The 20,865-nt window shown below is 53.3% G+C and overlaps 1 protein-coding gene across 1 annotated transcript in view; it reads left to right on the forward strand.

Moving 5' to 3' along the window:
* Positions 1–20,865, forward strand: part of EPHB2 (EPH receptor B2) — a 169,827-nt gene that overhangs the window by 136,580 nt on the left and 12,382 nt on the right. The window contains exons 6-8 of the mRNA XM_054571462.1: positions 9,897–10,021; positions 17,669–17,831; positions 19,856–19,964. Of these exons, the coding sequence (XP_054427437.1) occupies positions 9,897–10,021; positions 17,669–17,831; positions 19,856–19,964 (397 nt within the window). The remainder of the gene's footprint in view (positions 1–9,896; positions 10,022–17,668; positions 17,832–19,855; positions 19,965–20,865) is intronic.

A 20,865-nucleotide genomic window follows, 5' to 3' on the forward strand; every position in this document is an offset into this window, starting at 1 on the left:
CGCTCAGATTGGGGTGCGGATGGAGCTGACTCAAGGTGGGCAATCTGAGAGAACCTCAAAAGACAGCAGCTGTTGGCAGAGGCACCTAACAGACTGTGGAGCCGCAGCTGCGAGCCTCTCAGATTGACAAAGCCCTGAGGTAAGGAAGTCGGGCTCCCAACGGGAGTGGAGGGGTGGGAACTCTTTTCAATGGGGAGAAGCTAGAATTCCCCAGAGCCCCTGAGTTTCTTTCCCTGGCTGGGGGCGGGGGGGCCCTTCCCAGCATCCGCTTGAGAGCCCTGGGGTGGGGCTGCCTGCTCCAGAAGCCGCAGCACATCAGCAGCAAGGATGGGGTCTGGGCTGTGGCATGGAGCCTTCTTGTCTGCAGCTGGAGGCTCCCAGAGAAAAGCGATGGCGCTGAGTGGATATGAGGGGCTTTCAGAGAGGAGGTGCCAGGGTAGCCCCCAGGATTGAGGGGCAGAAGCCATGAGAAACAAGCACTGGGTTAGGAACAGGGGGCCTGCGTCTGAATCCCAGCTTTGCCATTCATTTACTGGATGATCTCAGTGTATTAGTCAGTTATTGCTGCCATAACGCTGCATAACAAAGCCACCCCAAAACTCAGTGGTTTACAACAATAAACATTTATTTTTCTCACTCACTGGTCTGTGGGTTGACTAGGGTTTAGCTAATCTGCACAGGATATGCTGGGCAGGACTCCAGAACGTGGACTGAATTCAGTCTTCCATGTGTCCCCTCGTTCTCGTTGGACCAGCAGCCGCTCAGTCTTATTCCCCCCCACCCCCCATGGTAAACGGTGGGAACACAAGTGGCCAGGCGAAGCCATGCCACAGAGACGCCTGTCTCTGCTTGTGGTGCAGTCACCCACAGTAAATGAGCCCTGCAGAGTTACTCCGCAAAGGGCGTGGGTGCATAATCCTGTCACAGGGAGAAAGAACTAAGATAACTGATCCAGCCCATCCCTCTCCTGAAAATCACTCCCTCTCCCTGGGCCTCACTTTCCCCACCAAATTGTGCATCAGCACTATACAAGAGCTTTTCAGGATACAGGTTATAGGCTCTGCCCCAGACCTGCTGAATCAGAGCCCCAGGAGTAAGCTAAGAATCTGCATTTTTACCAAGTGCCGCAAGTGTTTCTTACCATCGGACAAATTTGGGAAACTCAGGTCTAAGGGATTCTAAGCCCCTGTAAGCCCTTCATGCCCCTTGACAAGCCCCACTCTCATGGATGCACAGAGCCCACGGGGGACTGTGCAGCCACACGTGTCCTCGCCACATGATCCCCCGTTGCCAGATGAGGAAGTGCAAGCCCTTCCCAGGGAAGCAGAGTCATTTATACTAAGTCCCAGTACTAAATGGCCTCAACTAGGATTTAAACCCAGGATCATGTAACTCTAAGTCTACACTGGAGAAGACACAGTTCCTGTCCTTGCAGATTTATGTCCTGGTTGGGAAGATGAGACATAGACCAAGTCTGCATACAAGTTGGCATGAGTAAAGGCCCAAGGAGGGGTCAGGGAGGTGAGGGAGATCACAGGCAGGAGAAATCATGTCTTCCTGGGGAAGAGGAGAAAGGCAAGCCATGGAAGACTTCTGGGAGGAGGAGGCATTTGAGCTTGATTTTGAAGAAGGAAGAGGCTACTAACAAGCAGGGAAGGATACGTCCCAGGAAGGGGAAGTACGGGAGGGAGGAGGGAGGGAGAGTTCTCCTTTCTGTTCCTCCTAAGCATCAGACTCCTCTGCCACAGGGCCTTTGCACATGCTGTTCCCTCTGCCTGGATGGCTCCGTGCCAACCTCAAACCTTCCTTCAGACCTAATTCATCTTCATGGACCTTCCTGACCTGATCACATGCCCCAGCACCATGGCCCTCAAGTTCCTGTGGCTGAGTTTTTGCCTTATGTCTTCGGTCATTTCCTTCCTGTCTGTCTCCCTCACCGTCACCACTCAGTAGTACACGGTGGGTCTGCTTTTCCCCACCATGGTTTTCCTGGCACTTAGACAGGGGTGCACTCCAGTGAATGTTCAGTGGCCATCGGCAGCAGGGCCCAGGGAAGCATGGAGTGAGGTGGGGTGGGGAGAAGTACGATAAGGCTGGGAAGCAAGACTGGGGACTCGATTCCAGACAAATGCATTCAGTGGTAGGATTTAGTCAGACCCTAAAATTCAATATATAAATACCTTGCTCATTGCCTTAAAAGGAAAAAGTTATTTCTTTGGGGCAAATGACTGGGCCTTGCTTGCAATCCCTGACCTTCACCAGGGTCAGAGCTACCTTCTGACTTCACGAAGCTGTCATACCGTCTCTGAACCGTACCCTGCCATTCCCGAAGGCCTTTCTGCCCCATATTCACGGGTCTTCTCAGGGGCCCCCCGAGGAAGGAGACTCGGGCCAGAGCTTTGGAGAAGTCGAACAGATTCCCAGGTTCACTCAGCTGGGAAGGGGCAGACCCAGAATTCAGCCTGGCTCTCCAGGGTCTGTGGCTCCTCGACTCACACGGCCAAGACCAGAAAGGGACGGGAAGGGAGGACGAGCCTCAGGGCGGGTGTCAGAGGAGACTCTCTGCGGAGGTGGCATGTAAGCTGAGAGCTGAAGGAGAAAGCAGAGACCACCGTGCAGACTGGGTGTGTACAGCATGTCAGTCACGTGGGGCTCGTCCTCGAGGCTGCATCCTGTCCTTGGCTGCCCTCCAGGGCTGCACGGGACACGATTTTCCCCTCAGCAAGCTCTGAGCAGCCGCACCTCGGCCCCGGTTTCAGAGCGGGTGGGAAGAGTCTGGGCGCTGGCATGAGGCCAGCCAACCTGGCTTTGAATCAAGCCTGGCTGCCCACCAGCACGTAGCCGTGGACACGTTACTTAGCCTGCATCTTCCCCGTGGGTTTCGGCACCCCGCCTTGCAGGACTGCTGTGAGGCTTTGAGCCCCTGTTCCCAAGGTGCCTCGTAGGCTGCTGGGTACAGGCAGGCTCTCAAAAAGCAGAGAGCGTCCTACAGTCACTCTCGTTATAATGACAGCTCACGTTTACCAAGGGCTTACTATGTGCCAGACACCATTCCATGTCCTCAATGATGACCCTTCACAACAATGTTATGAGGTAGGTCCTGTCATTATCCTTTCTTTTAGGTAAGGAAAACAAGGCATGGAGAGTGAAGGGACTTGCCTGTGGTCGCCAGGCAGTCAGCGACAGAGCCTAAATAATTATGCCATTGCCTCCTCAGGGTTCAGTGTTAGCCAGACGCAAGCGCTCTGCGGAGGTCAGGCAGGCTGTGCGGAAGGGCCCGTCCCCACCGCAGCCTGGCTGGGGGGCTGCAGCCTTTGGGGCCACTTGTACTGAACAGTAGATCGACCAGTTAGGAAACCCCCCTGTTGTCATGTGCTAGCGGGTCATGTGGGAGAAGAGGCATCAGTTCTGGGCTTGGCACACTCGGCCCTCGTCCAGCACAGCCCCTTCCAAGCTGTGTGGCCAGTCTCTACCAAGAGACCCCACTTCTCTGAGCCTCGGTGCCCTCGCCTTCAAAATGGGCACTTCTCTATCCTTCCAGCTTTGCCAGATGGCTTCCGGATTAGCAATAACGCCATGAAGCCCCTAGGACGTAGTGGGTGAACAATTATGTGACAGCTAGGCTTAAAATGAAATCAGATGGTGTGTTAATTTCCTATTGCTGCTGTAACAAAATCCTGCAAATTTAGCAACTTAAAATGACACACAGTTGTTATCCTAGAGTTCCGTAGGTCTGGAATCCAGTCCAGATCTCATCGGGCTTAAAAGCAAGGTGTCAGCAGGCTGGGTTCCTTTCTGAGACTCATGGAAGGACCCATTTCCTGGCTCGTTTTGGTGGTAGCAGAATTCAGTTCCATGTGGTTGTAGGAGGGAGGTCTCCATTTCCTGACTGTCAGCTGAAAGCTGACCTCTCTCCGGTCCTTGCCCATGACCCCCTGCCTCTCAGAAGCGGCAGCAGGGCATCAAGCGCTCCTTACACTTCAGCCCTCTGCTCTCTGACCCATAGCTGGGAAAGTTTCCCCTCTTCGAAAGACTCCAGTGATTAGACTGCGTCCACCTAGGTAATCCAGGATAATCTTCCATCTCCAGAGCCGTAACCTTAATCACATCTGCAGAGTCCTTTTTGCCATGTAAGGTAACATATCCACAGATTCCAGAATTAGGACGTGGACATGTTTGGGGGCCGTTATTCTGCCTGTCCCATCAGCATTGGCAGGGGCTTTGCAGTTCAGCCAGTGCAAACACCTTCTTTTATAGAGGGGGAAACTGATGCCCAGAGAGGTTCCTATACGTGGCTGCCCAAGACCCCACAGAAGCTCCTTGGCAGCGCTGGCCTCCAGCAGCCTGGCCAGGTAACACCGCTCCACATGGCTTTCTCGTTGAAAGACTTTCAACTTTCCAAAGCCCTGTGTGCCAACCGTGTTCTCCTCTGATCCTCCCGCCCTCCTGGGGGGCGGGCACACAGTGGCTCAGTCTCTGGAACTGGCATGAGCATGTACTCACTTACTTCTCTCCCTGGGGGCGAGGGATCAGAGAGAATGGGGCCAAAAAAGCCCCTGGCGAGACCCATGCCTGGGGAAGGGAAGAGAGAGGGAGAGAGCACCTCCCTCCCTGGGCCGAGCCCTCTGAAGGCGTCGTCCTCTTTGATCCTCCCAAGCGTTCTGCAGGGAAGGCATTGCCGACCTAGAGTGTCAGTTAAGATTGGGTTTGGCTGCGTGTAACAGGAAGAAGAATAACAGATAGCCGCTGCCACAGTAATGTTGTTTAACAATCAACCATAAAACCAATGGTGTAAAAACAAGAAGCACTTATTTAGCTCAAGAGTCTCTGGGTGGGCTGGATGGGTCTTGGCAGGGAGCATTCACATGTTTGCATTCTGTTCGGGCTTTATTGCATGTTTGGGGTTGACTGCTGTCAGCTGGTTAGGAGTGGCCCTGGCCGAGACAACTGGGACAACAACTCTGCTCCATGTGTCTCGGCCTCCAGCAGCTCAGCCTGGGCATGTTCTTGCTTGGGCAATCACAGGAAACCAAGACAGTGGCAGATACATGCAAAGGGCTTTCTCAAGCCTCTGCTTATAGCGTATTTGCTTATATCCCATTGGCCAAAGCAAGTCACATGGCCAGGCCCAGAGCAGAGCCACTAGGGACTACACGAGTTACAGAGCAAAGGGCGTAGATATAGGGAGGTAACTAACACAACCAATCTACCCTAGTGGCTTAGACAAAATGGAGGTTAGTTTTTCTTATGTGTAAAGGATGTCACGAGATAGGAGTTGGGGCAACTCCATGGAGTCATCAGGAATCCAGGCTTCTCAGTGCACAGCTTTTTTTATCCTTGTGGGCCAAAATGGCTGCAAGAGCTCCAGCTATCACTTCCAATGTCCTGGGCAGCAGAATGGAAGGAGAGTGAGAAGGGTAGGACTCCTCCCTTTGAAGAAGACTTCCTAGAAGTCACACACTTCAGCTTATATTATAGACAAGCACTTCTAGCTTGTAATACTCCCACTTCTAGCTGCCAGAGTTTGGGGAAAATGTAGTTTTTTATTTGGGCACAAGGTGCCTACCAGGGTTTTGTTAATTTGAGAAAGACAGAATGGGTATTTGATCGGCAGTGAGTAGTCTCTGCCATATCCCATTTTACAGCTGAGGAACTTGGGCTCAAAGAGAGAAGTAACGTGCCTGAGGCCGCACAATCACCTGTCCATAAGAGACATGGGATCCAAACCCTGAATGCTGCCTCCTCTCCCCAGCACCACCATTACCACCCCCTCTCAAGAGCCTCCGCTGAACATTCAGCCGCTCACACTGCTCTTTGAGGGTCTGGTGGCCCAGACAGCTACCTGTGGCTGACATCCCCTGACCCCTTGCTCTGGGCCAAGTTCATTATATTCAGGTCTTCATTTAACCTCCCAACATCCCTGCCAATGTCCTCATTCTACAGAGGAGAAACTGAGGCACAAAGGGTGAGGTAGGTTGTCTGGGCATCCTGATTTGAGGCCCAGGCTCTTGCCATCTTGCTAATCCCAGTGCTGAGTGGGACTGGGTTCCCCCGGCAGCCACAGGTGGGATTGAGGCCGTTCAGCAGCCCACCAGAAGGTGGGCGATTAGATGTGTCCACAGCACCCAGCCCAGGGCCGGGCGTCTGCCCGCTCAAGTCCCACCTGCAGGCAGGGCCAGGCAATCAGGGGGAGGAAAAGCCAGCCCAGTCCCCACCTGGTCCCGACCGCAGCACTGCCGCCTGTGAGCTGAGGCACTCTGGGCAAGGGACTCGATCCGACTCTCGTTTCCTCATCTGTAAAATGAGGTGGTTGACCCCTCCTCCATCTGCTTTTGTGGCCGCCGGTAAATCTACACCGAATTAAGGGAAGAATGAACAAGTGGAGGAATAGCCGATTGCCACCTTAGACAGGAGCTTTGCCCAGGTTCAAGAAAGAAATACAAAATCTCCTGGACCCATTTTTGTTGTTGATTTTGTTTTGTTTTTTCTCCCAAAATGTGTTCCACAGATCACTGGTTCTAAAAGACATTCATAACTAGGATGTGAAAAAAGGGTTTTGAAGCCAAATGGCACTTAGGCCTCCAGGTTAAGCCAGCTCTCTCCCCTGCAGGACGTCTCAGCGCCTTTACGAGAGAGTGTGCAGCGTGAGACTCACAAGCTGGGGTCCGGAACTCTGTGTATCTCACACTTTCTTGGCCACAGAACATCTTTTCTTCACAGAAAAGCGCCACCCTCACACTAGTTCTCAGCTTTTCCTTTATTGTGTCCCATACAACTCTCCAAGAACTTTGGTCCAATCAGAAAGAAGCCGAGGCCCATTTTTGAAAGTTTCATTTGTGTAAATTATGGTCCCGTCACCCAGAACTGCAGTCAGATCATTGAGAGTTAACAGCATTGCTCCAGGTTTAAGAGACAAACACTCCAAACAGCTATCCTGTTACCAACCAGAAGCTCTAGGAGTCCTGTGCGGGGCCAAGTATTCCTGCTGCAGACCCTGGACAGTGATGGACGTGGGATGTGGTATTGCAGGATGGCTGGTCCGCAAGAAGCCCCATGTCACGGCAGCGGGTCAGGTCTCAGGTAGACACAAGGGTCTGAGGGGGAGCGAATTGTTAGTGACTGTCATACAAGCCACACACTCTTCCCCTGGCTATGACCAGAAGCCTTTGCTCCAGGGTCTGGCTCCAAGGTCAATGGTACTAAACCTCAAGGTACTAAAAAAGGTGAGAGCCTGCTTTTCCTTCCTTCCTTCAGTAAATATCAACCACCACGCACCTACTCTAAACCACACACTGTTCCAGGCCTAGGAATAAAGGACTGAATAAAAGACCAGGTCCCTCCCCTCACATAATGTTAGCACTACAAAGAAAAGAAAGAAGGTGTGAGGTGGTGAGTGACTGTGGCAGGTAGTCAGGTGGAGGGGAAGTCAGGGAGGGCCTCCTGGGGGAGGCAGCGGTTTAGCTGAGAGCTGAATGAAGAGGAGGAGCTGGCCCTGGAAGATTCAGGGGAAGAGGTTACCAAGTAGAATCACCTTGAGGCCAAGACCCTGAGAAAGGAATGCCTTTGGTATGATTCGGAACAGAAAGGCGGCCACTGTGGATGATGCTTGGGAGCGAGGGGGTGCGTGGCAGGAGGTGACAGGCCCCAGGCAGGTGGGCCTTGTGGGCCATGTGGAGCAGCTGTGTGTTACCCAGGTGCAGCAGGAAGCCGCTGAGGACTCTCAGCGGGAGTGAAGATGACAGAGAGGCTGCAGGATCTGAGAGTCTGAAGTCCCAGACTGCCCAATGCCCAGCGACCTCCTGCTCTCTCTAAGCTCATGGGGTCTTCTGACTGGTGAAAGAGTAAAGGCTGAGTGTAGGGGTCTCCTTCATTCCTCAGAGCCCAGGGCTCTCGGGCTTTGAAGGCAAAGCTGAGCAGGGTGAAGGTCATAGGCATTCAGACTTCCTGCCTGTGAAGGGATCCTGATCCCAGAAGGCCCTTAGAGACCATGCCCTGAGGGGGAAACGGAGGCACCCTCAGAAGTCTCAGCTAATGAAGGGACAGGATGCTCCCCCAGGGCTCGCTGGAGGCAGCAGGGCCCCTGACCACCTGCTCCAACCAAGCAGGCCCCGCCTGGCTGGCCTCCCCCTTCCCCTCTCGCCACAAGCCTCTTTTGTGCTTGCTCCCTGGGGCTCCATCTCCTCGCAGGGGTCACAGGACATCGCTGACCCCATCGCCCTGCCGGCATGCCCGGCTGGTAATTGAAAATACCAGAATTCCCTGAAGACCAACTTACAGGGAAACCCGACACCCCAGGGTGGGCAGCAGGCGGCAGGAGGGACAGGAGAACATCCAGCTGTTCCCTTTTCTCTGCTCTTAATCCTCCTGGATTCCGGGAGAAAGACCAGCCCTGCTTGGCCACCCTACGCCCGCCTTGATCATCTTCCCAGTAATGCCGCCTCCTTGCCACACCCAGGGACACGGAGCTTACAGGATCAGAGCCGGGTTAGCTGCCTGTAACCCAAGTCTGTCAGCTAAGCCCACCGGGCCCAGACCCCCATGGCCGCGTGGGGCCTGCCCCCGCAAACAGCTGAGCTGGAGCCAGGGCCGGGGCCGGGTGGGTGGTGGGTGAGGTGAGTCAGCAGGAGCCTGTTGAAGTTAGCTTTGCAGCAACAGGATGGGATGTGGACCAGGGTGTCCTCGGAGCCCTCTGGGGTCCACTGCTTCACAGACCTCCCCGGTCAGCCAGCATCAGCCACAGCTGCTGGCGGGAAAGGATATGTGGGACCCAGGTGGCCCTGGACTCAAATCCCAGCTCCATTGCTTTCTAAGAGGGTGGCTTTGGTCAAAGTAGTTCATACTTCAGTGCCTCCCTTTCCTCGTCCATAAAATGGGTATAATAATAACAGCAGCCTCATGGGGTTGATGTAATGGTTAAATGAGTTAACTAACATAAAACATTTGGAAAAGAACCCGGCGTAGAGTGAACAAGGAAGTGTTAGGTGTTAGCTGTGGGGGCTTCATGTGCTTGTGTGCGCACGCACGCACGTGTATGCTGAGCATCACCGGACAACCGGGGTTGTCAAGATGACAAGCTTGACGACAGCTTGTGTTTTGGAGGAGAGGTTTCCATCCCTACCGCCGTCCTTCCGTGGCTCTCCGGTGCCTCCCAACCAGGCGAGCTCCTCGGCCTGGAGGCCTGGGCCACCTGCTCGGCCGCCTCAGCCCTGAGCCTCTTGGAACTACTTGAACCCCTCTTTCAAGGCTACCTGAGCCTCAGAGCCCCAGGAACAGGTTAGGCTGAGCAGTTAGAGGGGCAATCTCAGGGCCAAGGCCAGGCTGTGAGAGGCAGCATAGTGGGTAGAAAACAGACGAGACTAGCTGCTCTGGGCTCTGGCCCTGGCCCCATCACTACCTGCTAGGTGACCTTGGAAAAGTCGCTTCCCTTCTCTGGCTCTTAATCTGCTGTTCCCAGTGGGGTCCACCGGCCAGCAACATGAGCAGCACCTGGGGCTTGTTGCAACTGCAGGCTCTCAGGCCCCACCACAGACCTGTGGAGTCAGAATCTCTGGGCAGGGGGTGGTGCCCAGCAGTGTGTGTTTCCACAAATCTGCTTATGTCCCTCAAGTTTGAAAAGGGCAGTAATCTTTGGGGATACATCCGACCACTTTTCTTCATTGTTGGAAGGTGAAATCACAGGGAAAGGGGCGAAGGAACAGCGTCCCTTCTTGGGACTGGATCGCCTTGGCCGAGTCCCACAGTGAACACACCTGTGGCCCTGCATGGGTCCGTCTGCACCCTGTCGGCTCCCCAGGGTGTGTGGCCCCCACTAGGTGTTTCCTCTGCCTGGCCCCACAGCTCCCTCTGGGCACCCTGTCATGCCCGCCCCAAACCCTGACCTCTGACCTCTCTTCTAGCTCCATCGGCTGTGTCCATCATGCACCAGGTGAGCCGCACAGTGGACAGCATCACCCTGTCGTGGTCCCAGCCCGACCAGCCCAACGGCGTCATCCTGGACTATGAGCTGCAGTACTATGAGAAGGTACCTAGGCTCCTGGAGCTCTCCCCACCCCCACCTCTCTGATGGCCCCTCCCAGGCTGGGGCCTAGGGTCCTACTCTCCTGCAAGACGAGACACACCCGTGAAGCAGAAAGAGCACTGGCCTCAGAGTAAGGCCTCCTAATTCTAGCTTCACTCCTCCGTGGCTGTGAGACCTCAGGCGGGAGCCTTGACCTCTCTGAGTCTTGCGTTTCCGGTCTGGGGGACCAGGCCAGCAATCTCTAAAATGCAGTGGCCACCGCCCTTTCCCCACCAGGATCCCTGCATCTTGACTTCAGGTGTCCTGAAGTTCTAAAAGAACTGGATTTCCAAAAAGCTGCATCTACTAAGCAATATTTGGCCATTCACCCATTCCAAAGCAGAGAGTTGAAACTGCTCAAGAGAGTTTCTGCTCAGAGAGTGGCGCATCCTCCGGTGTTGCTCTGATTCCAGCTGAAAACCCTTGTTTCCATTTGCCTGAGTGTTCTTCATATGGACACAGAGTGCTTTCCCTCTGAGCTTTTAAAACAGACCCTCGTGACTCCCTGCAAGAACCTCTAGGAGCCAGGGGCACAACGCTGGAAGCCGCTGGTATAGTAGAAGGGGCCCTGGACTGGAAGTGAGAAGCCAAAGGGGCAAATTCTAGCTCCATCCATAGCGAGCTCTGTGACCTTGGGCAGGCATCTTTCTTCTCTGAACCTCAGTTTCCTCCTGTGTCAAGGGTCAATGAGACCACCTCTCTTACAAGGGGGCTGTGCGGGTCAAAGAGAAAAAGCAGGAATAGTGTCCAGTAGGACACCTGGCCCTCAACAAAGTGGAGCGTGCTTTCCCTCCCTCCCTCTTCTGCCCTGCCTGCCACACAGTGGCCAGGGGCTACACAACACGAGGCCCGGGGAGCTGAGCACACCTGAATGTGAGGCCTGCACAGCACGGGGGCCAGGACAGAGCAGCTGGACATCGGAGGCCCAGAAGTCTCTCCTTTGACTGGTGGCTTTTCTTACCTGCTCCCTGAGCACAAACAGCCACAGAGGCTGCAGGGGCCCCTGAAATCCCTTTCAGACTAAGGTGTAAATGACTATAAAAAGTGCTTTAGTTGAAGCCAAGTCCACCAGGAACTGGAAAGGGATGGAAAGGCTCTCCCTAAGGCTGAGAGGAAATGAGGTGGAGATAGGACCAGCCAGCCCCGCTGGAGCTCTGCCTTCTGTGGCCCAGCCAGGCCCTTCCTCCACCCCACCCCACCCCCAGTAGCTGCTGCATCGCCCAAACCCTGGCAAGTCTCAGGGGTCCATTACATGCCTCTTCAGCCTCACTCAGCTGGTTTATGATTGTTTCCTTGCTCCTTCCCTTCTCTTGGGAATGCATTCCTAGCAGCCAGGGACCACATCTATCCCTTTCACCACACTCTCCCAGCACCCTGGGCCTGGCACCGAGGAGAAACTTGATAAATGTTGGTTGAATGAGTAAGTGATGAATCCCTTCCCTGGCGTGTTCCTCAAGGGTGGAGACCTTGCCTTTTGTCTGCTGTGTCCCCAGGGGATGATGTGAGGGACGCTGATCCACCCCTTGCTGGGCCGAGGAGGGCCTTGAAGGGGCCGGGCATCCCAGGTAGCGGGACCAGCAGCGGCCAGGCCCAGGAAGTCCCACGCCCTGCAGGAGCAATCATGTCCACTTCCTCTGGCGGGGATAGCTTAGCAGCTCAGAATTCAAAAAGGAAAAAAAAAGCTAATTAAGAAGCTTTATGATTAAATGAAACCGAAAGTGTTTGTCCCCAAAGACAGGATCGGAAATGAGGAATCCCGGCCCAGGTCCTGCCCACGACCCATTTCCTACGGAGACGGGAGGGAGTGGGGTGGCTGATGGAGGTGTGAACCAGGAGGCAGCTCTGCCCTACTTTCAGCCACTGCCTGGGCATCCCCAGGCCCATGCCAGAAGTGGAGGACCAGCGGGCCTTGCAGCAGCTACAGTTGTCACCTGCTCACGTTTCCTCAGTGCTCACTATGTGCGAAGCACATCGCTTCCATTATCTCATTCATTCTCTTAGCGTTGCTATTCACCCCATTGGGCAGGAAGGTTAATCGAGGCACAGAGCAACTGTGTAACTTGTCCAAGAGCACCCAGCTGCTAAGTGGCAGAGCAGGGATTTGGACCCTTGTTCTTACTCTTCATTTGGCTCTCCTGCCTCCCAGTTTTCTCCCAGAGATGCTTCTGGATAACCTTTAAGAGATGGATAGGACCAGGCTCTGATGAAGTATTTTCAGCATAAATGACGAGAGATGGACAGGCCTGAGATATGGCTGTGAGAGATATGGCTCTGCTTCTATCAGTCCCTCCTCCCAGGGCCTGGGTGCAGAAAGAGGCAGCCTGGTGCCTGCCAGTGGGGAGATGGACACTGGTTGATTCAACATTCACTGTCGCCAACTTTGGACTGGGTACCTGGAATACCAGGAGTAATCAGACATGCCTGGAGGCCTTCCCTTCACAGTCCAGGGGAAAAATCAGATTCAGACACAAATAACCATTAGACAAGATGTGATACAAGCCACAGAAAGGCCAGCAGAGGTCCCATGGGGGCACTAAGGAGGAGCCCATAATCCTGGCGTAAGTGAAAGGAAATCTTCGTTCAGATGATATTTGTGCTGAGCCTTGAAAGATTCTAGGAGTTCACCAGACAGACAGGTGATGGGAACAGGGTCATTCCAAGTGGCAAGGACAGCATGTACAAAAGCCCGGGGGCATGAATGTGCTGGCTGCACTTGGGGAACAGAGAAGGCAAGTGTGGCAGGGACAACATGAACAAGGGAGAGATCGGTAGGGGTGGAGTTTGGAGAGGGAGGCCAGGCTGGTTGTAGTGGACCTTCTAGGCCTTTGGAGTCTGGATTCAATTTAAAGTACCATAGGAAGCCATCAGAAGGTTTTGGAATGATGCGATCTGACTCAGATTACTTTAAAGATTCCTGTGGCTTGCTTTGTGGAGAGTAGACTACAAGGGATCCCAGGAACACAGGTAGACCCTGGGCAGGGCTCTCATGGGGCACCAAGTGAGAAATAATGGTGGCATGGAGTGGCAAAGTTGGCAGCAGAGATGGTGAGAAACTGACAGATTCAGACAATTATTCTGAAACTCAGAGGACCAGGGAAAGGTGGTAGCCAACTCCCAGTAGATGGTGATGTCTTTTCCCGGGGCAGATACGGGACTGTGATTTGCAGGTGTAGGTGTGGTGCTTGCCAGGAGTGGGGAAATGTAGCCAAGAACAGACAGGAGAGTGTGTGGAGAAAGAACAGGGTGGAAGGACAGGATCCAGGAGAATGGCAAGATTTAAGGCGCGGAAGAAAAAGAGTTGGTCAAAGTGTCAGAGGAGATGCCAGCAAAGGGGTAGGAGGAGAAGCAGGAGTAGTTTCTGTCCCTGACCTCTCAGGTGAGGCTCTGACATCCCAGCCACCACCTCTGTGTTCCTGAGTCAGCCCCAACCTTCAGGGAGGGACAGCCAGGCTGCAAGTGGCGAGATTTATTTCCCACAAGTCCGCAGCCCTCTCACCTAACACTTCAGAATCCCCCTGGTGCCTGCAATTGATTTATTTAATGAATGCTCTAGATCTTCGCAAGTAGGGAAGTTAGCTGCTGAGCACTGCAGCCCCGTGTGGGCCCCACCCCTACCTCCTTTCCTACTTTGCCTTTCCTTCTTTAGAAAGGGCTCTTTTGGAGCGGGCTCTCCATTTGGCCTCTCCCCAGCTTCACTGGGATTTCCCAGCCTTGCCGGAGCCCAGAGCTGACAGCCACTTTGCTGGAAGTCTTCAAGAGGCTGCTGATGAACGGTGTCAGCTAGACCAGGGCTGGCCTTTTCCACCGGTTCCAGCAGCCTGGAGGAGGTGGCCTCCTTTGGCAGCTGCTCCAAGCATGGGTTCATGTCCCCTTTGGCTCCCTAAGAGCTCAAGAAGAAGAGTCATTTGTGTGGCCACCTATGGCAGATAGGCCCTTGTAGGCCACCTCAATTTATGCATTTATTCAACAGACATTTCTACTTGGCAGAAGTGAATGGAAAGGACATTCCAGGCAGAGGGAGCAAAGCTTCAGCAGGGCGGTGGGGGCTGGGGGGAGGGGTTGTTGAACGAACATCCAGGCTGCACTCCGGGTGTGGCTCGGTGTACAGGGAGCAGTATCTACACAGGGAGGTTTGTTCACTCATTCATTCACTCTTGCATTCATTCATCCATGTAAGGAACGTTGGTGATAACAACAATGGTGACAGCCAAAAGTTATTAGGGCTAGGAACTGTGCTAAAAGCTTTACCCGTTATTTCCTACTAAATCTCTACAACCACTGTGTGTGGTATATGGTGGTGTTATCCCACTTTAGAGATGAGAAAACTGAGGCTCATCAGGCTTAAGCAACGCACCCACTGTTTCTTTGGCCCTTAGTGTCTGGGTAAGGACTCAAACGAAAGATTAGCAAAGGATTAGAATTTCATACTAAATTCCTTCCTCTAGCCCCTTGGTGCTTAATCCTTAGTCACATAAGGGTACTCTTGGTGGGAGTGAGGGGTTTGGAGGGTGGGGCGAGAAGGAAATTGATGGCTCTACATCAGCTCCTTTGTGCCAGGGACTAACTGATCACATTTTATTTTCACAACAGCCCTGAGCAGTTGGAATTTATGGTTTCATTTTCTGGAATAGAAAACAGGGCTCAAGGAAATGAAGAATCTTCCCCAAGTCACAATGCAAGCCAGTGGAAGAACCGGCCTTTGAAATAACTTCCAATCCCCTGCTGGGTCCTTTGGCCCACATTGGAGAAGGGATCCACTCAGATTGTTCTTCTTTCTCCCAAGGCACCTATGCCTCTGGCAGCTATCTCCCATCTCCCTTGTATAATAAGGAACTTAAAACTTGCAGCCTAAGTGGGCACCCACCCAGTCTGCAGAATCCATCCCTTTCCCAAGCTGGAGCAGATCCCATGTTAGACGGCGGCACTTAGTGGCCAAGCTTGGTAGTGCATCCTGGGTTCATAGATTGTGAAAAGTCTTACCTCATTCGTTAGGTCAAGTAGTTAGCGAGCACCTACATGAGCAATGACCTACAGTGTGGGGAGCCTGGGGGTCCCAGAGATGAATGAGATAAGGTCTCTGCCCTCAGGAACTCTCATTCCTTATCTCAGCACAATAGGTGGGAGAGGAGACAGTAGACCTGCAACCTCTGGCTGGGGTAGCTGGGAAGTCTGCCCCAGCCAGAGCAATGAGCGGGGAGCTGCCAGGGAGAGGAGGAAAGACAGGGCAGCAGCACTTGCAAAGGCTCAGAGCATCCAGGGAAGGTAGGGTTGCAAAATAAAATATAGGACATCAGGGTTACATTTGAATTTTTTTTAGTAAGTTTTACTCTAAGTGTATATCAAAGATTGCATAGGACATACTTATACTAAAAATTATTCATCTGAAACTCAAATTTAACTGAGCATCCTATACTCTTATTGGCTAACTCTGGTGACTCTACCAGGGAAAGGGGAAGTAAAGGTTGCACATAACCAGAGCCCAGAGGACACTGGGGATGTGGCAGGAGAGACGGACAGAGGGCGGGTCAGGGAGGGTCTGGCATGCCAGGCCGAGGAGGACAGCCTCCATCCCGTGGGTGTTACGGAAGGCCCCTGCATGCCGGACACTGTGCTTGGGGCAGGGGAACAAAACGCAACGCCATCCCTCAGGAGCTGACAGTCAAGGGAATGAGAGGAGCCTGGGGCCAGGGCAAGGGGACGTAGCAGATCCCCCCACCGCCCTGCACCCACAGCAAGTGCTCCAGGGCTCAGAGGGAGGGGACATATCTGGCTTGGAGGTCAAGGAGGCTTCCTGGAGGAGGGGGCAGGGGACCTGGCAAAGGAGAAGAGGCTCCCTGCCTGCCGCCTCCAGGTATGGGGCAGGGGAGGGAGCACTCACAGGTCAGCTCCCCCCAGCCCCCACATCCCGGGCTCTTCCTCACTTCCTGACCTTTGCACCTGCTGCTCCTTGCCCAGAATGCCCATCCCCTTCTTTGCCTGGGGGGCTTCTGTTTGTTGCCTAAAATTCCGCTCCATTTGTCCCCACTGTCCGGGGAACATTCCTTGACCTCACCTGATGTCCCCCACCCAGGCCAGGTCACACGCCCCGCTCACCTCATTGTGCTTGCCCTACCCCTGGGAACATTCTATACATATTAATTCATTCCATCCCCTAAACAACTCAAGGTAGCTATTATTATTATTATCCCCATTTTGCAGAGGAAGAAAAGGGGGCCTAGAGAAATTAAGGAACTTAACCCAAGGTCACAAAGGTAATAAGCAGTAGAATGAGGATCTGAACCCAGGAAGTCTGGCTCCAGTTCCTGATCTTAGCCTCCACACTATAATAGCACAGTAGTTACAATCACTGTCTGTAATCACATTGCTTACATTGAATTTCATTGTTTCAGGAGAGTGTTCAAGGGCTCTATGCATCCCTGACATGTACATGATTGGCATGTACAATCAGGTGTGCGTTTTTCTGCTTAAAGGTTCATAGCTTTTCATTAGCTTCTCAGAGGGGCTCTGGATCCTCAAAGAGTTAAGATCTCCACACTGTTTGCTTTTCTGCACTGGGTTCTCCCAGGACCTGTGCTTAGCCTCTGTTGGTCCCCAGTGCCCAGACCGGAGCCTAATGCAGAGAGGATATCTGGGGAAGGTTAGCTGGGCAGCTGACAGATGCCTGAACAAACATCAACTAGGCTGGTAATCATTTGCATCCAGTTCAGCCACATCTCCACCCCCACTGCAGCAGCTGGCTCTTTGTCCTGTCCCAGGCTCCTCAGGTCACCCCGGCAGGGCTCAGGAAGTCAGAACCCACGTTCTGCATCTCTGAAAGGAGGGAACATTAGGCCCTGGGCACCCAAATACATGAACATGAGAGGCGGCTCCTGCACGATTTTGAGTCCTAAAGAGCTCAGCTGACCTTGAGCATAATTTTCCCTTTTCTTGCCTGACTCAAGCGTGCTACGGCTGGACGGGGTCCTTCCACTTAATCCTGCAAAGCACAGGGCAGCGAGAGGGATGCAGAAGTGAATGATGTGGGCCTCCTCCCTGCAGTCGGCAAGAACTCGCAGTCTAGACCCCAGGGACTGCACACAGGGACCACTCAGTGTATGTGTATTACTGTTGTTAAGGTGATGCAGCCCCCAAAACCCAGTGACCTACAAGTGGGTGTTCTTCTTCATAGGTTTGTGTCTGTGGCTCAGCCAAGGTGGCCCTGTTTCATTCTAGGAGTTAGGTCAAGGCCTTTTCTACGTTTCTTACTCTGGAACCAACTGTTACCCAGGTTAAGCCCCCCTCATGGCAGATGGCAGAATGAAAGAGGCCAAGGCAAAATAACAGACACATGTAAAACCCCTGCGTGCATCATCTCTTCTAGAATATTCCAATGGCCAAAGCAAGCCATGTGGACAAACTCAGCATCCATGAGGAGAAATATACTCTGCCTTCTTTTGTGGGAAGCATTGCAAAATCACATGCAAAAGCTGCGGTTGTGTGAATCTGTTACTGGGAGGGAGGGAGTGAAGGATTGGGGTGGCCAGACTCACCTCGTGTGGCAGAAGTGGTCAGTGGGCTCTGGACCCACAGTGGGCAACAATCTCGCTAACTGTCTTCTCTGTTCCTCGGCAGGAGCTCAGTGAGTACAACGCCACAGCCATAAAAAGCCCCACCAACACGGTCACAGTGCAGGGCCTCAAAGCCGGCGCCATCTATGTCTTCCAGGTGCGGGCACGCACCGTGGCGGGCTACGGGCGCTACAGCGGCAAGATGTACTTCCAGACCATGACAGAAGGTAAGAAGCGTCTAGAGGGCAGGAGGAGGGCACTGACTCCACAGACAGAATAGACTCTAGGGCCACCATTCTTACAAAGTGCCTTTGTGTGAATTAGAAGATGCACCCCTGCTACTTAATGTCCACCCTCCTTTCCCCCTGGCTGGGAACCTTTGTGCCCTGGACAAACTGCACAGCCATGTATAGAGGCACTGTTTCTGGGGCTGGGAAGGATTATGATGCTCTGTTACCATCACGTCAGCCAGGGCACTTCCTTCCCCATGACTGCTGGGAGCTCAGCCCTCGCTTGCAGAGTTGCCTAAGCAAATCACACCCATTCCCTGGTCCAGATTTTTCTCATCTATAAAATGAAAGCATAGTATTCAACCTGAGAGTGCAAAACTATTCTTTCCATACACAACTTCAATGACTTGCAGTTGGACTGAGAAGAATTCTGAAGCCACATCTGAGTTCAACAGGAAGAAGTGCTGGGATGGATTAGTCATGTACACCTTGGGCAGGAGAATGGGAGGTTGCAGCCCATGTGTCGTGTGCCTCTCAGCCTGGGACCACATGGTTTCTAAGTACCCTTCCTGCTCTAATAATCTTTGAGGAGCAACATAGTTAAAGAGCGTGTGCTCTGATGCCTGACAGAATGAAATTACAGTGGAGATTCAGCCCTAATTGAGCAACTTACTTTACCTCCCTGAGACTGTTTTCTCATCTATACATAGGGATGATAACAACGATCCCCTTGTCGTCATCACCATCAAACTAGTATAAGTATGGGGCTAAGTGTACAGAACCTGGCACAGGGTTGGCCCTAGGTCCCCTGCATGCACAGTGCTCACCAAAGAGCAGGTAAAGTTAGAGTTGTCATTTCTGTGGGACTGGGGTCCTTCCACCAACCAGCCAAGCTCTAGGACAGCTTCACTTATGACCAGGCTCCAGCGTGCCTTCTTGGCTTCAGCTTCACTCCCTCACAACGCCACCCTCTCTTCCAGCATCACCCTCTCTGTAAAATCCCCCTTCCTCACGGCCAGCGTCTTCACCTCGCTAAGCCCTCTTGCATGCCGGATGAGTGTTAGTGCCGTGGGTGCTGGAGGACTGCCCCAGCATCCTTTCTGTAGTGGTTCAACCAGTGTGTGCCGGCACTAAGGACCCAGAACTGACCTTGTCCCTGACTTCGCCAATCCCCTGTCTGGTCTCGAACACAACTGAGAATAATAATAAAATGAAATACAACGATGGTATTGGTGGCACTGAGAATGTTCTAAGTGGTTTCCAAGAGGCAGGACGAGGCCGAGTGCATTTTACTCATTATCTCATTTAAACCCACAGCCTTGGGTCGCACAGGCCTGTGTTCAAGTGCTGGCTTTGGGCACTTTCTAACTATGTGTCCTCAAGCAAATCGTGACCTCACTAAGTCTCAGCTTTCCCATCTGTAAGATGGGGTAATATAAGCAGTGCATCACTGGGAATCAAACAAGGTGCGTAACATACTTAGCACAGTGACCGACCCTTAAAACACTCAGTGACAATAGTACTGAGTGCTTACTTCTGCCACGTGTTGTTCTAAGTGCTTTATACAACAGCCCTGTGAAATGGACAGTATGATTCTCCCCACTTTACAGATGAGAAAACTGAGCCACAGAGAAGTACTGGTAAGCCGCTTTACCAGAGATCACACAGACAGTAAATGGCGCTGTTGGGACTCAAACCCAGGGAGTCTGGCCACAGAATCTGTGCTTATAGCTGCCTCTCCATATGTTTATTGACAGAATTGATATGTTGTTGATTTCCATATCAATGTTGAGATGCAGGTATTACGTTCATTTTATAGATGAGAAATTGAGGGCTGGAGCAGTTCATAGACTTGTTCAAGGTTACTTGTGAGCAAATGACAGCCAGTTACCCACCTGAGCATGTGACAGGTACTCTGAGCAACAGAAATAGAACCTGGAATCCCAGGAGGCCCCGCAGGGTGATGGAATGGTACGACTCCCAGGGCCAGGCAAGAACACCGTGCTGTGCTTTCTCCCCAGCCGAGTACCAGACAAGCATCCAGGAGAAGCTGCCTCTCATCATCGGCTCCTCGGCGGCTGCCCTGGTCTTTCTCATTGCCGTGGTTGTCATCGCCATTGTGTGTAACAGGTGGGTCGGCGTCCCCCCCACCGCTCCAGGCCTGGCTGCACGTCTGTTCAGCCTCTCCTGAACAGTGTTTGTGGATGGAGGAGGCATTTCCATCCGTACAGGGGCAGGAGAGGCTCAGGTCAGCCTGGGTACCCTCAAGTGGCCTCCCACCACCTAAGTGGCCAGCACTAGCAGCCCATCCCTTTGGGTTAGGCGTTGCCCTTGACAAGTCCCCTATCCAAGGAGGTGACACACTGAGACACTAACACTTCAGTGTAAGGAATGTCTCAGAACGGTGGGCAGGAGGGCTGCAGGAAGCTAGGAGCTGAGGGGGCGGTGGAGAGGAAGTGCAGGTCGCCCTACTGTTGCACGAGTTGAGGCGCCTTCATGAATAGGGCCATAAGCAGAGTGTCAGATGGGAGCTTGTGGAGCTCAGGTAAGGCCCCCTGACTGAGGCGGCTGGAAAGATGGAGGGGACGCAGACAGGAGGAGATGGGGGAAGAGCACCCCATGTGGCTGGCACAGCCTGTGCAAAGGCAGGAGGTGGGCCTGGGTCCCTGACTTCTGCTGGGCACATGCAGAGAGAGACTCCCTTCTTCCTTAGAGTTCCGCACTTTAGAATGGACTGGGTCATAAGGTCAGATGCACAGAAGCCCCAAGGTTTCTGGGGCCAGGGGCCACAGCCAGAGATGGCTTTGCTCTTTGAAAGGGGCTTGGCTGGAGAGGGATCAGGGGAAATAGTGAGCCTGGACTTGAAGTGGGACAGGTGGAAAGGGGTGGGCAGGGCCGGGACAGGTGAGGCTGCTAGGCGAGGGGCAGGCAGGGAGGCCTCAGACAGGGATGTGGTTTCAAGGGCCTGCCCACCCTCTCCCTGTCACCTACCGTGGCTGCCAGCTCCCCGGGCGCCTCCAGGTGGCTCCAG

The sequence above is a fragment of the Pteronotus mesoamericanus genome, unplaced genomic scaffold (assembly GCF_021234165.1).
Source record: "Pteronotus mesoamericanus isolate MK-2021 breed Mesoamerican mustached bat unplaced genomic scaffold, CSHL_Meso_final contig_221, whole genome shotgun sequence".
Classification (NCBI taxonomy): Eukaryota; Metazoa; Chordata; class Mammalia; order Chiroptera; family Mormoopidae; genus Pteronotus; species Pteronotus mesoamericanus.